Raw genomic sequence first — 18,127 nt, forward strand, 5'->3', positions numbered from 1 at the left:
TTAGGTTGCCTCCATAATTTGGCTATTGTAAATAATGCTGCAATAAACGTAGAGGTGTATATATTCTTTTGAATTTGTATTTTTGTAAGAGCCTCCATACTTCTTTTCATAATGGCTGTATCAATTTGCATTTTTTTCCTCCAGTTTACATTTCTGCTGACAGTGTACAGTGTACAGTCATTTTTTCTGTGTCCTTGCCAACACTTATTATTTTCTGTATGTTGGTAATAACAAATCTGACAGATAGGAGGTGATATATTGTGGTTTTGATTTGCATTTCCTTGATGATTGTTGTTGTTGACCATGTTTTTATGTGCCTGTTGGCCATCTGTATGTGTTCTTTCAAAAAATGTCTATTCATGTCTTCTGCCTATTTTTAAATTTTTTCTTTTTTCATATTAGGTTGTGTAAGACCTATATATATTTTAGATATTAGCCCTTTATCAGATGTATGATTTGCAGATTCCTTCTCCCATTCGGTGGGCTGCCTTTTCATTTTGTTGATGGTTTCCTTTGCTTTGCAAAAGCTTTTTAGTTGGATGTATATCCATTTATTTTAGCTTTTGTTGCCCCTGCCTGAGGAAACTGATCCAAAAAAATATTGCTAAGACTGATGTCAAAGAGATTACTATTTTTCTTCTAGTAGTTTCATGGTTTCAGGTCTTACATTCAAGTCTTTAATGCATTTTGAATATGGTATAAGAATAGTGATCCAGTTTAATTCTTTTACATGTAGTTATCCACTTTCCCAACACCATTTATTGGTAAGTGTGAATCTTTAATAATACATTTCTTTTTTCTTTTTTAAGATTTGTTTATTTTAGAGAGAGAGAGCACAAGAGCATGAGCGGGAGAGAAGGGCAAAGAGAGAGGGAGAAGCAGACTCTCTGCTGACCAGGGAGCCTGACTCGGGGCTCGATTCCATGACCCTGGGTCATGACTTGATCTGAAGGCAGATGCTTAACTGACTGAGCCACCTAGGCTCTTTGCCCCTTTTTTTTTTAAAAGGTATATTATTTATTTACTTTTAATTTCAAGTTTTTTTAAGTAAGCTCTACACCCAACATGGGGCTTGAACTCACAACCCTGAGATCAGGAGTCGCGTGCTCTACTGACTGAGGGAGCCAGGCACTCCTAATAATACTTTTTTTTTTTTTTTTTTAGAAAGGTAGGGAGTGGCAGAGGGAGAGGGAGAGAGAGAGAATCCTAAGCAGGTTCCACACCCAGCATGGTGTCTGACGTGGGGCTTGATTTCATAACCCCGAGATCATAAACTGAGCTGAAATCAAGAGTTGGACACTTAACTGACTGAACCACCCAGGTGTCCCACTTAATAAAACATTTCTTTCTTTTTTTTTTTTTTTTAAATCTTAAAGGTTTTATTTATTTATTTGAGAGAGCGAGAGGGAGAGAACGCACAAGCAGGGGGAGCAGCAGGCAGAGGGAGAGGGAGAAGCAGGCTTTCCACTAAACAGGGAGCCCAATGTGGGACTCGATCCCAGGACCCTGGGATCATGACCTGAGGTGAAGGCAGATGCTTAACCGACTAAGCCATCCAGGTGCCCTAATAAAACATTTCCAATGGCTGAGTTCAGTATATTTCTGAACTTGTAATTAATTCAGTTGGTTCATTTTAAAGAATTATGAATTTGTAAAATCCAGCTTACCTCAACTGCTTTTATTTAGAAGTTTGGTTTTTATTCTGCACAGCATTTAAGAAACACTAAACCGGAGTGCCTGGGTGGCTCAGTCGGTTAAGCATCTGCCTTCGGTGCAGGTCATGATTCCAGGGTCCTGGGTTTGAGCCCTGCATCAGGGGCTCTGCTTTTCCCTCTCCCTCTGGCTGCTGCTCCCCCGCTTGTACTCCCTCTGTCAAATAAATAAATAAGATCTTAAAAAAAAAAGGTAACATTACTAATAAAGCATGCTGACAGGACATGAGATATGAGTCAGAAATGCTAGGTATACCTACTGTAAGTTGATAATCTTGTTTTGATGGAGAAGTCAAGCCTATTTAATTTTTAGTTCATGTCAAAGTAATTTCAGTGGGAATAATTACTTTAATTAACTACATAAATTTTGCAATGAATAAAAATGTTAAAAGTAGATGGATATGATTCCTTTCTAAATTTTTATTTATTTATCTTAAAAAGATTTATTTTTTTAGAGAGAGAGCTCGAGCATGAGCACATTCAAGTTGGGGAAGGAGCAGCAGGAGAGAATCTTCAAGCAGACTCCCCCCTGAGTGGGGAGCCCAATGCAGGGCTTGATCCCGAGACTCATGAGATCATGACCTGAGCCAAAGCCAAGAGTCAGACCCTTAACCGACTGAGCAACTTAGGTGCCCCTGATATGATTCCATTTTAAAGGAAGAGTTGTTAATGTCTTAAAAAATCAGTTAGTTAGGAAATGCCGTTATGGAGAGAGAATGAGATCTACTTTTATTGTATTATCAAGTTTTCATTCTCCATTACACCAATTTGAGTTCTTAGTTTATGCCTCACTTGAGGTGAATTGTGAGCATCAGGTTTCAAAGTTTGGAGAGAACTTTTAGGATTTTGTAGACCAATATCATTAATTATATGGGTTGAAGAATTTACACCCCCAAGGAGTTAAGTTTCTTGCTTAAGGTCTGTTAGTAAATTAGTAGCAGATCAGTGACTAGAATGGGAAAATACTGATGTTTACAGTCTTTTTTGAGACCTGTCACATATTTGACAGCACATATTTTCCACATCTAACTACTTTTTTATTTGTTTAGTCGGTCCTCACTTTGCTTGAAGTTCTGTTGCCGCAGTTTTGTTAAATACTACCAATCCCCTAACAAATCTCAGATGTCATTTACCATGGTACGTGAACTCTCAGTTATCATGTAGTGTATAAACTATGCTAGCTCTTCAGTTCACAAGTCAGTAGGTAATTAATAGATGTCCATTATGATCAATGACTAGTCATGTTACTTCTCTCAAAGCCTGTTGGGGATTGGTCACTGTGTGTCTGTTATTCAGTTCTTGCATAGACAGCAAAGGATGTAGTTGTGTTGCTTCCTTGTCTTCTAAATTTTTGTGGCATTTTATGTAACTGGGTAATCAAAGGGGAGAGTTGACCAACAAAGATCGAAGTATGGCTAAGAAATGAAAAGTGATACCACTAGATTTGAAAATTTGGATGTCAGATTATTTGAAAACAATGACAGGTAAGTGAAGATAGGATAAGAGCTAGGCCTGTATGAAGGTATAGTATGAACTATATTGAAAAAGTTGGAAGAATATAAAAAACAAGGTAAAACCGCTTTAACATCATCAAGTTTAAATTGTAATAGGAACTCAGTTTGGCTCACATTCATTAGTGTTCAAGTTATTTGCTGCATGAAAGAAAACTAAGTACAAAAAGACCGGAGAACTTTTTATTGCTAGTGAAGAATGGTTTCTTTTCAGAATCAGCATGGATTAAGCTGCTAGAGCAAATCGGAATGATGTGTGAACTTCACACCCAGATTCCAAATATTAATTGAGCAAGTAATTATAATCATCAACAATTTAATGTGGGATAGGTGTGTTTTGGAATGCAAGCCCATCAATAACTTAATGTGATGAAAGATACAGTGGTTGTAAAGGGAACAATATCCATATGAAGCCCAAGGAACTTATAGTAAGGGTGAATTCATCAACATGAATGAGGAAAGTCATTGTGATAGAAAGGATGAAGATGTCCCAGAGGAAGTGACTCCAGCAAAAATTCCACATTAAAGGAATTCTTGGAAATATTTGATAAGACTGAAAGGACAAAGGGTAAAATACGGGAAGCTGAACCAGACTTCAAACAGATGAAGAGAGTTTGCCAAGGCATAGAAAACATGCTTATTCTGTGTCATAAGTTATATGAGGAAAATGAGAAGGCAAGAACTGCCTACTCTTGGTAAGTTTTTTTTCTTTTTAAAGAAATAGAACACTCTGATTTTCAGTGTTTCTTCTGTTTTAAATTATAAAATAGTAAATATTAATCACACAATAGTTACCATTTTCCTATGCATTTATAATTGACAGTTTAAAAGTCTTAAATGTTTTTAAATGTTATGACAGAAATTTTAAAGTTCACAGAACAATTGTGATTTTTTTTTCCCTTTGATTAATGAGATTGCTCAGTTTCAGCTTGCAAGGTCTTTTTCATGGTTCTGCGCTGCAGTTCAAAGTGAGTACTGCCTTTATAAATGTTTTTTCCATAACAGATTTGTTACATTTTCTAACTTGATAAAATGCTTATAAAGATCATTGGTATGAACAAATTTGAAAGTATAAGTAAGGGATGTTTAAATTGGAATAACAGTAGGGAAAGACGAGCATTACCATTTGGGGTTGAAGGAAAGAGATTAGGCATTTAATTTTGAGCGGTCTGTTTCAAGCATAAAAAGCATTTTGAAGTTTCTGCTTAATCTTTTAGACTCTTGTAATTTTTATTTTAAAAATCTTATTTGATAGCAAGTGAGAGAGCATGTGCACGCACAGGGGGAGGGTGAAGGACAAGCAGACTCTGTGCTGAGCGCAGAGCCCGATGCGGGCCAGATCCCAGGATCGTGATCACGACATGATCCAACACCAAGGGTTGGACACTCAACTGACTGAGCCACCGAGGCGCGTCTGTTCTTGTAATTTTTAAAGTTACACTCTTTGCGTGTTCAAGTTTTTATTATAAAAGAAGCTTTAGATTACTTTTATTTTTCTTAAAGATTTTATTTATTTGAGACAGAGAAAGAGAGCGTGCACAAGTTGGGGGGAGGGGCAGAGGGAGAGGGAGAAGGGAGAGACTCGCCTCTGAGCAGGAAGCCCCATGTGAGGCTCCATCTCAGAATCCTGAGATCAGGATGTGTGCTAAAGGCAGTCGCTTAACCAACTGAGCCACCCAGGCTCCCCCTTTAAATTACTTATTAACTAATAAAAATAATTCCTTTATTCAGCAAACGTTTATTAAGCATCTGTTTTATACTAGGCATTGTTGTAAGTGCTAGGCTTACAACAGTATCCAACAGACAGAAATCTCTCTAGACTAGGATATACTTTAACCTGTTTCCTTCTTTGAATGTGGAATCTCTAAGTCTTTATAGAGTCTTGATTTAGGTTGAAGGAAACTAGATATTTTTAATTTTTGTGTAATTGTAAAGGCTTTTGTATAAAAACAGCATTTTTAAAATTGGGTTCTGTTTTAGATAGTCTCCAAAATGAGGTTAAAACTCCACGTTTGTATAATCCCTGTTATTAGCAGATTGATCTACAACAAGAATGGGACATTTCATGATGTAGCTTCAGAAATGTGTATGGGAACTTGATTCCTTATAGCATCCCCAACTTTAGAGTGAATTTTTTACACATGCTATTATGGACAGATCTGCTATAGTAGTGCTATGAAAGAGAGTTGTGAATTCTACCTTGTTCAGAAAGTTGGGTGTAGCGTGAGTTGTGTGAGATATGGCATCATTAACGAGTTGTAACTTTAGTTCAATCATGAAAACTGAATAAGTGTTTACTGATAGGACTGGAAAAGCTGAAGCACTGTGTATAATGGTTCAGAGGCATGAAACTACCTGAAAGACGAGGTAAGCTAGTGGTCATTTGTAATAACTAGAGCATTTGCTTTGGGGATGGGGAGGCAACGGGAATATAAAGGCAGGAAAGGATGAAGCAGTTGAGGAAGGTAGAGCCAGATTTTAGATGTTTGGACTTTTTTCTGGGGATCCTTTTTCAGAACTCTGTGTGTGTATATATATGTGTGTGTATGTTTCCTTAAACTCTCAGAACTGCATTTCTTCATCTATAAAATAGAGGTGTTAACAGTGCTTATTTGATGAGATTTTGGGGAGGCTAAATTGAATTAAGTCATGTAAAGCGCTTGGAAAAAAGTGCCAGGCATGGAGTGAGGTTCCTGCTAAGCGTTAACCACTAACTGTAATGGTTTAGGAACCTCTGCCTCAAGGTCTCCTAAAAAATTCCATAATCAGGCAGTTGATAGAAATAAGAATCACAAATGGTTAATAACTGTTCAGAAAGATTCTTATTTAAAATTTAAAAAATGAAAATGGAAATGATTAAATGGAAAATAACACAATAAAATGCAAATTGAAGCAAAGAGGTAACATTTTTTCCTTACCAAATTGAGGAAGATGAAAAAAACTTCATGCCAAGTCATGGAGAAGTGCTAAAGAAACAGGAATTTCCCCTATTGGTTTCTATATCTATTGGTGGAATGCTTTGGTGGGCAATTTAGTAACATCTATCAAAAATGTATATTCACCTATGTCCCCCCCTTTTTTTCTATGCAAAAAGGTGTTTTTGTTAAAGCACGGGGACAGGACCCGTGGCAGAAAAGAACTTCCTCGCCTATGCCCTTTAACCTTGTGATTCCACTTTTAAGAATTGATTTTTTATATGTATATATTTATATATGTATACACACACACACGAACATATATACGTTCACGTATGTAAGCTAGTTTATATGTACAAGTATGACAACTATAAATAATATTGTATTGAAAAAGAGGCTGGAAACAACCTAAATGTCCATCAGTATAATATAATAAAAGATTATGTGGCCACTAAATAGAATGAATTAGATAGATCTCTGGGTTTTTTGTTTTTTTTTTTTTAAGATTTTATGTATGTATGTATTTATTTTTTAAAAGATTTTTATTTATTTATTTGGGAGAGAGCACAAGCAGGGGGAGTGGCAGGCAGAGGGAGAGGGATAAGCAGGCTCCCCAATGAGCAGGGAGCCAGATGTGGGGCTCGATCCCAGGACGCTGGGTCATGACCTGAGCCGAAGGCAAACCCTTAACTGACTGAGTCACCCAGGTGCCCCTAGATAGGTCTGTTTACTGAGAAATTTCCTTGATATATTTAGGTTTAAAAAAAAAGGGGAATTTCTATCTCTGTCTATCCATTTGCTTGTATTTTTGATAATCTGAGAGAAAATGGTATCTCATTTTAATTTTTTCAGGTGAGATTGAGTGTTTCTTGCTTATTTCTGGTCTTCAGTCATTTTTTTATTGGGATGCTATTTTTTTTTCCGTAGAGGCATTTTATTTGCAGGCCTGTATTATATCCCTAGAAAAAGAGTCCTAGGATCTCCCTCCTTTGTTTTCATCTTGCTTCTTCAAGGTCCATGATGCCAGCTGAGGTTGTCAGTACAGTGAAACCAAACTGGTGGGATGGGAGTAGATTATTCTGCGAATTTTCTAGGTCTTTGAGTTGTCCTTCAAATCTGGAGTTGATCACTCCACACTTTTTTAACCTGCCCATGAGGTTCACAACAATTTTCGCAGCTCTGTGATCATCAATGATTTCAAATGTGCCAGTGTTAACTATGCTTCATCATCACAGTTAGAAACCGGAGATTGACTTTGGAGTATGACCTAATAAGAACCTGGTGTTTGCCTCTTTTTTCAGGATTGGTTTTGGTTGTTGTTGTTTTGTTTTGTTTTTTTAAGAGAAAGAGAGTGCATATGTGCCCAAGTGGGGGGCTGGGGTATGGGGTGGGTGGAGGAAGAGAATCTTAAGGAGGCCCCTTGCCCACAGAGGGCTCTGTCTCACGACCCTGAGATCATGACCTGAGCCGAAATCAAGGGTCGGACACTTAACATTTAATCTACTGAGCCACCCAGGTGCCCCTCTTTTCAGCATTGTTAATTCACTTGAGAGCATCTGTCAGGACATTCATGCACAACATTATGGCGGCATGGAAAGATGGTGGAAAGAGCTGGGTTGCTATTCTTTAGTGGATTCTAAGGCTGCTTTATAAGTAGAATATTGACATTGTGATGTTATTAATTCATACTTTTACCCCAGATTGTCTTTAAGGTTTTCCAGTTTTTATTTTAAATGTGATCAAGTTCATTAAACTTTCTCATGAGAACTTGTTTCTGTTTCTAGTTATAAGACTTTCCTATCTTCTAATATTTCTGTTTTTTCAATTTGTTTTTAATCTATTTGGAATTTTTTTGGTGTAAAGTGTGAGGTGGTGATCCATATTTTCTCATCTTAAATGATTACTGGTCATATTCTAATTCTTAAGTATACTTTGGAGTTTGTGTTTTCTATTCTGTTCCATTAATCTGTTTAGTAATTGTCATGCCCATACCACATTCTTGAATTATTGTACCTTTATTATAAGGTAGGGCATATTTTTCTCCTTGTTAATATTATAATTCAGTACTTCCTCTGATACTCTTTTTACCTTTTTTTCCCAGTTGTCCTTGATAATTGTTTTATCTAGTTACTTCTGTCTCACCCTGCCTTCCCTCTTATGTGAGGAAATTATATTCTTCATAGTATTGGTTTTTTTCTTTTGTAAAAATGGTATATCGCCTGTTTATTGTCTGAAAAATTTTGTAAGTTTTTAGATAATTTTATATATTTCTTTTTTTTTTTTTTTAAGATTTTATTTATTTATGTGACAGAGAGACAGCCAGCGAGAGAGGGAACACAGCAGGGGAGAGGGAGAGGAAGAAGCAGGCTCCCAGCCCAGGAGCCCAATGTGGGACTCGATCCCGGAACGCCAGGATCACGCCCTGAGCCGAAGGCAGATGCTTAACGACTGCGCTACCCAGGCGCCCCATAGATAATTTTATATATTTCTTATTTTTATATTCAGAATATTTTGTATGTAGTTGTTATTGTAAATTGGGTCTTTTTTCCTCCCATTATAGTTTAACTAGTTATTGCTGTTACACAGGAATGCTATTGATATCTTTGATTTGTTCAGTTTGTAAAGAGTTACTCTGTTGAGAGGCACCTGGGTGGCCCAGTCAGTTAGGTGGCCAACTCTTGGTTTTGGCTCAGGTCATGATCTCAGGATACTGGCATCAAGCCCCAGATGGGGCCCTGCGCTCAGTGGGAAGTCTGCTTGTGAATTCTCTGTCTCCCTCTGCCCTCCCCCCACTTGTGTGCGCTCATACTTTCTCTCTCTCTCAAATAAATAAATAAATAAATCTTTTTAAAAGTTACTCTATTGAGGGGCGCCTGGGTGGCACAGCGGTTAAGCATCTGCCTTCGGCTCAGGGCGTGATCCCGGCGTTCTGGGATCGAGCCCCACATCAGGCTCTTCCGCTATGAGCCTGCTTCTTCCTCTCCCACTCCCCCTGCTGGTGTTCCCTCTCTCGCTGGCTGTCTCTATCTCTGTCGAATAAATAAATAAAATCTTTAAAAAAAAAAAAAAGTTACTCTATTGAATTGTATTCTAATTCCTAAAACTTCTTCAGTCTACTACCTTGTACTTTTCAAGTAGACAAACGTATTAGCTGTAAATAACTTTGTTCTCTTTTTGCTGTTTTACACTTCACATTTCTTTTTTCATGCTGCACTGACTAGTACTTTCAGAACAAGGTGTAATAGTGGTAATATTAACACTTTAATGGTAATTAAATGGTAAATACTCGATCTTGCCTCCCAACTTCAATTGACTATTAATGGACATCTGAATTTTGAGTTGAGAACAATTGATATTTAATGGAAAGATTGCTGTGACGCACTAGTGGCAGGAGATGTTTAGAAGAAGGAGAGTGTTAGGAACCAAGTATTTACTGTCTTTAATCTTTCTTTATTAAATTTAGCTGATGATTTGAGAGAAATATTCTTTAGCATGTTAAATAGTTACATTCTGTTTTATTTATTTGTTAAATTATCAAGTGGAAAAGTCCGTGTTTATACAATAGGTATGAAAACCACAGATGGTCAAATGGCAAGATTATTATTTTTTTTAAAGATTTATTTATTTACTTGAGCATAGAAGGGGCAGAGGGAGAGAGAGAGAGAGAGAATCCTAAGCAGCCTCCTTCCCCAGTGCAAAGCCTGTCGTAGACTCGATCTCATGACTCCAGGATCATGACCTGAGCTGAAATCAAGAGTCAGATGCTGGGGCACCTGGGTGGCTCAGTCGTTGAGCATCTGCCTTTGGCTCAGGGCATGATCCCAGAGTCCTGGGATCGAGCCCCGCATCAGGCTCCTCCTCTGGGAGCCTGCTTCTTCCTCTCCCACTCCCCCTGCTTGTGTTCCCTCTCTCACTGGCTGTCTCTCTCTCTCCCTCTGTCAAATAAATAAAATCTTAAAAAAAAAAAAAAAGAGATGCTTAACTGACTGAGCCACCCAGGCACCCCAAATGGCAAGATTATTTAAAGAAAACCTAAAAAATGTTATTTTGGAGTATATTTCTAAATTAAAAAATGACCTTGTGTTAAAGTTTGTAGAAACATACAAACCTTTGATGCTAATGTTAATCACTGAAAAAAGAGATTTGTATTTCCCACATTTATTTGATCACAGAAGTCTTCATATTGTAATGTATCTTGCAGGTTTTACATAACATATTGAGAAATGCAAAATTATGGCATTTGGTTAATATAAAAGATAGAGCTAATGCATTACAGTAATGCAGTACAATATATTAGGGCCTGTTGGTATCCCAGGATGAAAAAAGATTTATCTAGAAAGTGATACTGACATATACATAAGTTGAATGTGCCTCAAGTGACTGTAAATGAAATGAAATCTAAGTGGTATAGAGAAGGGGTCATGAATTCTAAATGGGTATCAGGCAAGGCCTCCTTGAAGAGCTACACTTTGAAGAAGCAGTGGGATTTTATTAGGTAGACGTTATTACCAGTAGGTAGAAAATAATAAGAGAATTTTATGATTAGAACTTTGGGTAGGAGTGAGAAATTACTTTTATTCCATAGCCAGAGGAATTGTTTCCTGACATCGTTTCCAGTGTTTTTTCCTAGGGTAAAGACCATTATCTAAACATTACTAATACTTAGGGTGAACAAACTGAGAACTGAGACAGTTTTGAGAGTGAAGGGGAACACATTAATAATTAAATGGATATGATAGGCATTAACAGAGGTGCCTTTGGCTAAGTGTAATAATACATGGTCACCCCGTCTATGAAGAATGTCCTGTGGTGTTTGGCCCCTGAGTTGGCATTAGCTTTATCTTACAGTCTGGCCTGCTTTACTCACAGAATTCTAATGCACCTAGCCTTTCTGTTTCTTGAATTTTCCATTCTTGCTCCTGCTAAGAGCCTTTATGTTTGCTGTTCTTTTCTTTAATCTTCTCTTCCACCTTTTCACCTGTTTTAATTCTTAGTCATCCTTCAGATCTTAAATTAAGGAACAGTTCCTGACTTCTTGTATAGGTTGGCTCATCCTCGTAGAGATTTATCTGAAACACTAAGATGTTTTAGAAAGAGAAATGAAGGTTCTTACTATTGATCAGTTGAAGGGAATGGGGAAAACCCCCTAATTTTGAAAGTTCTTGTTTTACTTCTAGAGTGTTGGGGCTGCTACTAAAATGAAAAAGGAACCAGTCGTGAAAAGATTGTTTTAGGAAAGAAGAAAATGAAGCACATTTGACAGTTTTCAGTCTCTCCTTATTTATTTGACCGAGAACAAGAACGCACAAGCAGGGGGAGCAGCAGGCAGAGGGAGAGGGAGAAGCAGGCTCCCTGCTGAGCAAGGAGCTAGATGTGATGCGATGCCATGCGAGGCTCCATCCCAGGACCCTGGGATCATGACCTGAGCGGAAGGCAGATGGTTAACCAGCTGAGCCATCCAGGCGCCCCAATAAATAGAATCTTTAAAAAAATTTATTGATCTAGGATCCAATACATTTCTAATTGTAATTTTTTTTTCAGGTGGGTGTGGGTGATAATGCTTACCAGTTAACACTATATTTGGATTTTTTTTTCCCTCCTTCTAGGGTTAGGGAACTTGAGTATTTTGTTTTATAACTAAAATGTACTTTATCTCCAGTGCTTAATTTTTGGAATACAGGGGGCTGAGTCATTTGCCTAGAACTTTCCTTTTATTTTAAACAGTGGATACATTTTTACAAATGAAATGTTGTAGTGAACGCTGATTTTTAAAGCAAGGGAAGATATCTTTTAGTAGTGTGATAATAATAGGTTGCATTTATTGTGTATTTACAGTTTGCTAAGCACCATGCTTAGTACTTTCATTTAATCATCCTGACAATCCTGGGAAGTAGGTATCATTATTTTGATATGTTACGGATGAGGAAATTTAAGGCTAAAAGTTGCATAGCTGGTAAGTGGCCAGATTTGGATTCAGACTCAGGTGATCTGAGATTGGAGCCTAGGCTCTTAACTAATGTGCTGTCATACTTCTTAAAGTTATAACATTTATTTTATAAGTTTATGTATGTAATAGTTACATGTTTTGAAGTTAATGGGTGGAACTCATGAGACTATTTTGACAAAAATGAACTGGTATTTCTTGTCTTAAATCAGTATCTGCCTTGTTTATTTAAAAAATTTTTACTTTTGGTTTCATAGTATTGAGAAAATCCCTGCATATGCACAATAGTTACTACAGACTCTTAAAAATTAAATTGGGTTGGCTTTTAAATTCAGTTAAATCTTTATGAAACTTGAAGGATGCCTAATAGGACATTAATTTCATCGCTGAATTTGTAACTGCTTATACTAATTTCTCATTTGTAAATGTACAGGTTGGACAAGAAGCACTCAAACACATTTAGTAAAACCATTATATTATTACCAAACTAAGTGTTACTTATAAATTTTTGTCACCCAGTTGGTAAGATTATAGGCCAAACAGGTGTTCTGGAGTCTTACCCTGTCATTTAATTGAGAGCATTGTTAGTGTTGCCTGCTTGCACATTGCTGAGCAGCCACACAATTCAATAGTTTTTAATATTTTCATAGTTGTGCAACCACAGTCAGTTTTAGAACATTTTCATCACCTGAGAAAGAAGTCCTGTACCCAGATCTACTACAAAGCTTTAATAAAAAAGTATGGTACTGGCACAGAGATAGACACGTAGATCAGTGGAGCAGAACAGAGAGCCCAGAAATAAGCCCATGCTTATGTGGTCAATTAATCTACGACAAAGGAGGCAAGAAGGGATAAAACAGTCTCTTCAATAAGTGGTAGGAAAACTGGACAGCAACATACAAAAAATGCAACTGGACCACTTTCTTATATCATACACAAAAAATAATTTCAAAATGCATTAAATGTGAGACTTGAAACCATAAAACTCCTAGAAGATAATATAAACAGTAATCTCTTTGACTTTGACCTTAGCAGCATTTTTCTAGACGTGTCTCTTATAAGGCAAGGGAAATAAAAGCAAAAATAAAATACACCAAAATAAAAAGCTTTTGCACAGTGAAGGAAACCAACAAAATGAAAAGGCAACCTAGTGAATGGGAGAAGATATTTGTAAATGATAAACCTGATGAAAGGGTTAATATCTCGAATATGTAATGAACTTACACAACAGCATGAAAAAGAACCAGATAATTCGATTAAAAACAGAGGACCTGAACATACATTTTTCCAAAGAAGACATCCAAATGCCTAACCAGACCCATGAAAAGATGTGCAACATCGGTAGTCATCAGGGAGATAGAAGTCAAGATCACAAGGAGATACCACCTCACATCTGTCAGAATGGTTGAAGAACACAAGAAGCGAGCTTTGGTGAGGATATGGAGAAAAAGGACCCCTTGTGCATTGTTGGGAATGTAAATTGGTATAGCCACGGGAAAGCATCTGCATAGAGGTTCCTCAAAAAATTAAAAATAGAAATACCATGTGATCCAGTAATTCCACTACCGGGTCTTTACCCAGAGAAAATGAAAACACTAATTTGAGAAGATAATATGCACCCTTGTTTATTGCGCCATTATTTATAGTAGCCAAGATATGGAGCAACCTTAATGTCCATCGCTAGATGAGTGGATAAAGAAAATGTGGTATATATACACAGTGGAATATTACTCAGCCATAGAAAAGAATGAGATCTTGCTGTTTGTGACAACATGGATGGCCCTAGATAGTATTATGCTAAGTGAAATAAGTCAGAGAAAAACAACAACAGAATGATTTCACTTGTCTGTGGAATCTCATAAAACAAAGGAAGAAGCAAAAAGGAGAACCAGACCCATAACTACAGAGAACTGATGGTTGTCAGAGGGAGTGGTGTTGGGCAAAAAGCAGTCAAGGGGAGTGGGAGGTACAGGCTTCCAGTAATGAATAAGTCATGGGGATGAAAGGTACAGCATAGGGAATATAGTCAATGGTATTTTAATAGTGTCATACTAGTGACATGTGGTAGCAACACTTCTGGTGAGCATAGCATAATGTATAACATATATCACTATATTGTGCTCCTGAAACTATTTAATATAACATTGTGTGTCAACTATACTTTAATTAAAAAAAAAAAAAGAAAAGCATTCCTATTCATTATCAGTCCTCCTGTCTTTCCCTTCAGCTTTAGGCAGGCACATAATCCATTTTGTCCCTATGGTTTTGAAATGTTTACCAGTCTCAAAAAAAAGGGGGGGGGACTTGGTGGATGATATTGTATATTGTAAACAAACTTGTTACTTGTTTGGCATCGGTGGCAATATTTTTAGTCTTTGTTTTTGTTTTCTGTTTGGGAAGGAGGGAAGGAAAGGTAAGAAAACAAAGGTTTTGTTTTGAGCTGTAGAGAAGAACATTGAATTGTAGAATTTTTGCCAAACAAGTGTCTTTTGGTGTCTTCTCATGTTCTTCCCATCTAGGTTTTTTCATTTCTTCTGAGTCGTAATCAGTTGCTACTGTTTCTTGTGTCCAGTATAGTTTTAATTTTAATGTATTTCATTTCCATTTTGTTAAATATTTTTCATAATAACATTTGCGTGGTCTAAGTTTTTTTTTTCCTTTTTGAACGTGAAGATCATTGATCTTTTGTGTTCCATCTTGCAGAGAAGTGTGTTATCAGCCTGATTCTTCTTTCTTACAGAACACAGGAGACTAAATCACAATATTATATTATCCCTTAGGTTTCATAATCAGCTCACAAAATGAAATGGTTCATAATCCAAATTACGTTAGGAAATCCCTGTATAAGTTACCCATAAAGTATAGACATGTCACCATGGATAATGACACTACTATGTTTTATCTTATATCATTGAGCAAAATTGTGGTTTCTTTGGTTGTGCATGCAAAGTGTACAGGGGCAGTATTGTACAAAATGTATCTTACCTTTAAACACTTGGATCTCCCTGGTGCAGACAAATACTTTCATTTTTTGGCTTGCCGCGTCACATGTCCCATTTCTCTTTTATTCTGGGGCATAACTTGTTGGGTAGGTGGAATGGCCTTTACTGTTTCTTTCTTTTTCATGTTTATGTAGTTGAGTTCAGTTATGTTAAATGTATTTTATGAATCACCTACACTATAATTCTTTTTACTCCTCTGCTGTTTTCTTTTGGAATTCTGAAATTTCACTAGAATGTATCTTTTTTCCATTTCCTCTTTGGTATTTGGTAGGCCCGTTCAGTCTCAAATATTTGTATTTTTTTGTTCAGGAAAATTTTCTATTATTTCACCTTTCCATTATTCTCGCCTTCGGGGATGCCTTTGAGATTGCTCTTAGACCTATTGCTTCAGTCTTTCCATGCCATCATATAGGCTGTCTTTTCTAGCTCTTTGACTTTGTTTTTGTTTTTGAAACAGAACTTTATCACTAGGCTTTCCAATAAAATTTTAATTTTTGCAGGCATTTTCCTTTTTCTAAGTATTCCCTCGTCTCCTTTTCATGGTTGTTTTTAGCTTTTTTGCATCTTAGAAGTTTCCTTTCTGTAAATTAATTGTTTCCTTCTAGACTGGTTTTTCTGTTTATTCACCTTGAGCCTTCTCCTTCACATAATTTCAGAAACCTGGGATCATTGGTTGTCTCTTCACATTTATACATATCAGATACTATTGATTACTATAGCCAGCTGTTGTGTTTCCTCTGTAGTTACAGTTTTTTTCTGAAAAGTTTCTCCCTTGAATGGGGAGACGCACTCTGGGTTTTAGTGAACAAGGTTTATCAAGAAACAGCCTTCTTTGGGTTCTTGCCTCATGGATGAGTAGTAGGAAGAACAAGAGGCTGGAATGCTCACGCTTGTCAAAATGAGGAGATCTTTACAGACTAAAGTGGATCATGCGAGTGTCTTTAGCTTCTGGGCAGAGTTGCCTTTGCTGTTGTTCCCCCCTCACCCCAGTCTCTGTTAGTTTGTTTTATATATATATATAATTTCTATACACCCACCATAGGGCTCAAACTCACAACCCAGAGATCCGGAGTTGCACACTCCACCCCTGGGTGAGCCCCGCCCCTTCCGTCTCTGTTTTAAAGATTCAAAATTACCTCAGACTTGGCTCTGCTGCTGTCTTAGCCCTAATATACTGAAATAGGAACCATCCCTGTAACATGGCTGATGTCATTTGAAGAGCAGCAGATTGCTGGCTAAAAGCAAAACCTATTTGATGCTGATTGTTCTGTTTAATTTCTATTAGAACTTTTATATAGTTACCAGTACATGTTAGTAAGTTCTCCAAAAGTGTGGCTGTCTTTATTATTATTATAAGTGTACACGACCGTATGTATCTTGTGACTTAAAAGTGATTTAAAAATAAGTTTTTTATGTTAGGGTGTGTATCTGTTTTTGGTTTGGGGGTTTTCAGGTGAGGATTTCTTTCATTAGTTCTAAATTATATTTTGCTCTATTTGGCAGTGTTTTGTTCATGTCGTGAATTTGTATACTTTGGGTTGAACATTATAGCTTTTGGGAGAGTAAGGAGGGATGCCAGGAAGTATGATAGAATGTGACAATAATGTTATTTTTCTCTTTCCTTTTTTGCTTTTTCAGTTTGAGCAGAAAACTGGTGCAGTTTTTGATGAAATTGTAGAGAACTGTAAGTACCACTTTAGAAAAAAACCAGTTATGTCTTTAGATAGATAATAATTGAATCTAGTTATAGCATTTATCTGTAACAGTGTTTAGTTAGGGCCTATTAATGTGATGGTACAATTTGATTTAGTTTAGATCTCATCTGTTAGTATCTTCAGCAAGTTAATCTTAATTGTAAGAGTTTTACTTTTTTTAAGTAAATATTTTATTTTCACAGTTACTAATGTTGAAATATAGCCACATTTGTGTATGTATGAATCATGCAGAAGCTTATACTTACTATTCAGTAAAGGTTTCTACTTTGTTTACAGGGTCTCTTAATTTTCTGTTTGTTCTTTCTGTGTTACATGATTCTCTTAAAAAAAACCAACTTTGTTTCTTAGGATTATAAAAGTAATACATTCAATTTTACAAAACAAAAATGAAAAAAGCAGAAAATGAAAGCCTTTGTCTTTATTATTCTGTAAAAATAATCAGTTTAAAAGTTTAATATATATCTTTCCAGACTTTTTTTCTGTGAATATATATAGATCTGTGTATGATGGATGGGGATTTTTGTATGTCTGTAGGGATCATTGGGTACTGTTCTTGGCTTTTTTCATTCAACTGCCTAAGCGTCTTTCTATGTCAATGGATTTTGACCTATTCCATCCTTTCTGATGGCTACTTGGTAATTTATTGTATGGCTGTATTATAAATTAACCAACCTACTCTTTTATATATGTGTATATTATTTCCAGTTCTTCATTATTAGAAACAACATTGAATATGTATTGCTATACACATTTTTGTCTACTTGTTGAAATAGACAAAGGGAGTATATCCTTTTCTGTAGAATAAATTCTAAGAATAGAACTGATGAATCGTCAAAGGATGTTTATATTCTTATGAAGGATAAATTTTTTTATCTCTAGAGTTACTGAGTCAAGGAGAATACTCATTTCTTTCTTTTTTTTTTTTTTTTTTTGTTTTCTTTTTTAAGGTAACTTCCATTAGTAGGAACTATGAGTACCTTCTTTCTGTTTGGAATTAGTTTGTTAATATTTTTGAGAGATAACAATTTTTTTAGACTGCATAGTGAGAGGTAACTAGCTTTCCTGATCTTTAGTGGTCTTGGAATAATCTGAAAGTTCATTCATTCATGTCTAGTCTGGGCTTGGAGGGCACAAAAACTGGGACTGCCAGTTTGAGCGCCTGTACATGCCCTCCCTGTTGCCTTGCCTACTCATAGCATGGCAGCCTCAGGGTAGTCAGACTTTTTGGTGGTGGCTCAGGCTCCAAACGAGTAATTCAGTGAATAAGGCAGAAGCTGCATCTTTTCTGACCTACCTTCAAAAGTAACACAGTATCACTTTTACCACAT

The 18,127-nt window shown here is 36.5% G+C and overlaps 1 protein-coding gene across 12 annotated transcripts in view; it reads left to right on the top strand.

The window, feature by feature from the left end:
• ZMYM4 (zinc finger MYM-type containing 4) overlaps nt 1-18,127 on the top strand; it is a 142,213-nt gene that overhangs the window by 41,840 nt on the left and 82,246 nt on the right. For 6 of the 12 annotated variants that reach the window (XM_057305389.1, XM_057305386.1, XM_048222020.2 and 3 more), the window contains one exon: nt 16,723-16,768. The exons of 1 other annotated variant lie outside the window; for it this stretch is intronic. Coding sequence is in view for 8 of the 11 variants with exons in the window: in XM_057305386.1 (XP_057161369.1) it covers nt 16,723-16,768 (46 nt within the window). In the remaining 3 variants the exon portion in view is untranslated. Of the gene's footprint in view, nt 1-1,403; nt 4,192-9,317; nt 13,514-16,722; nt 16,769-18,127 lie in introns of those variants that run through there. 5 more of the 12 variants (XM_044390548.3, XM_044390552.3, XM_048222019.2 and 2 more) reach the window with 4 other exon arrangements.

Source organism: Ursus arctos, unplaced genomic scaffold (genome assembly GCF_023065955.2).
Source record: "Ursus arctos isolate Adak ecotype North America unplaced genomic scaffold, UrsArc2.0 scaffold_32, whole genome shotgun sequence".
Classification (NCBI taxonomy): Eukaryota; Metazoa; Chordata; class Mammalia; order Carnivora; family Ursidae; genus Ursus; species Ursus arctos.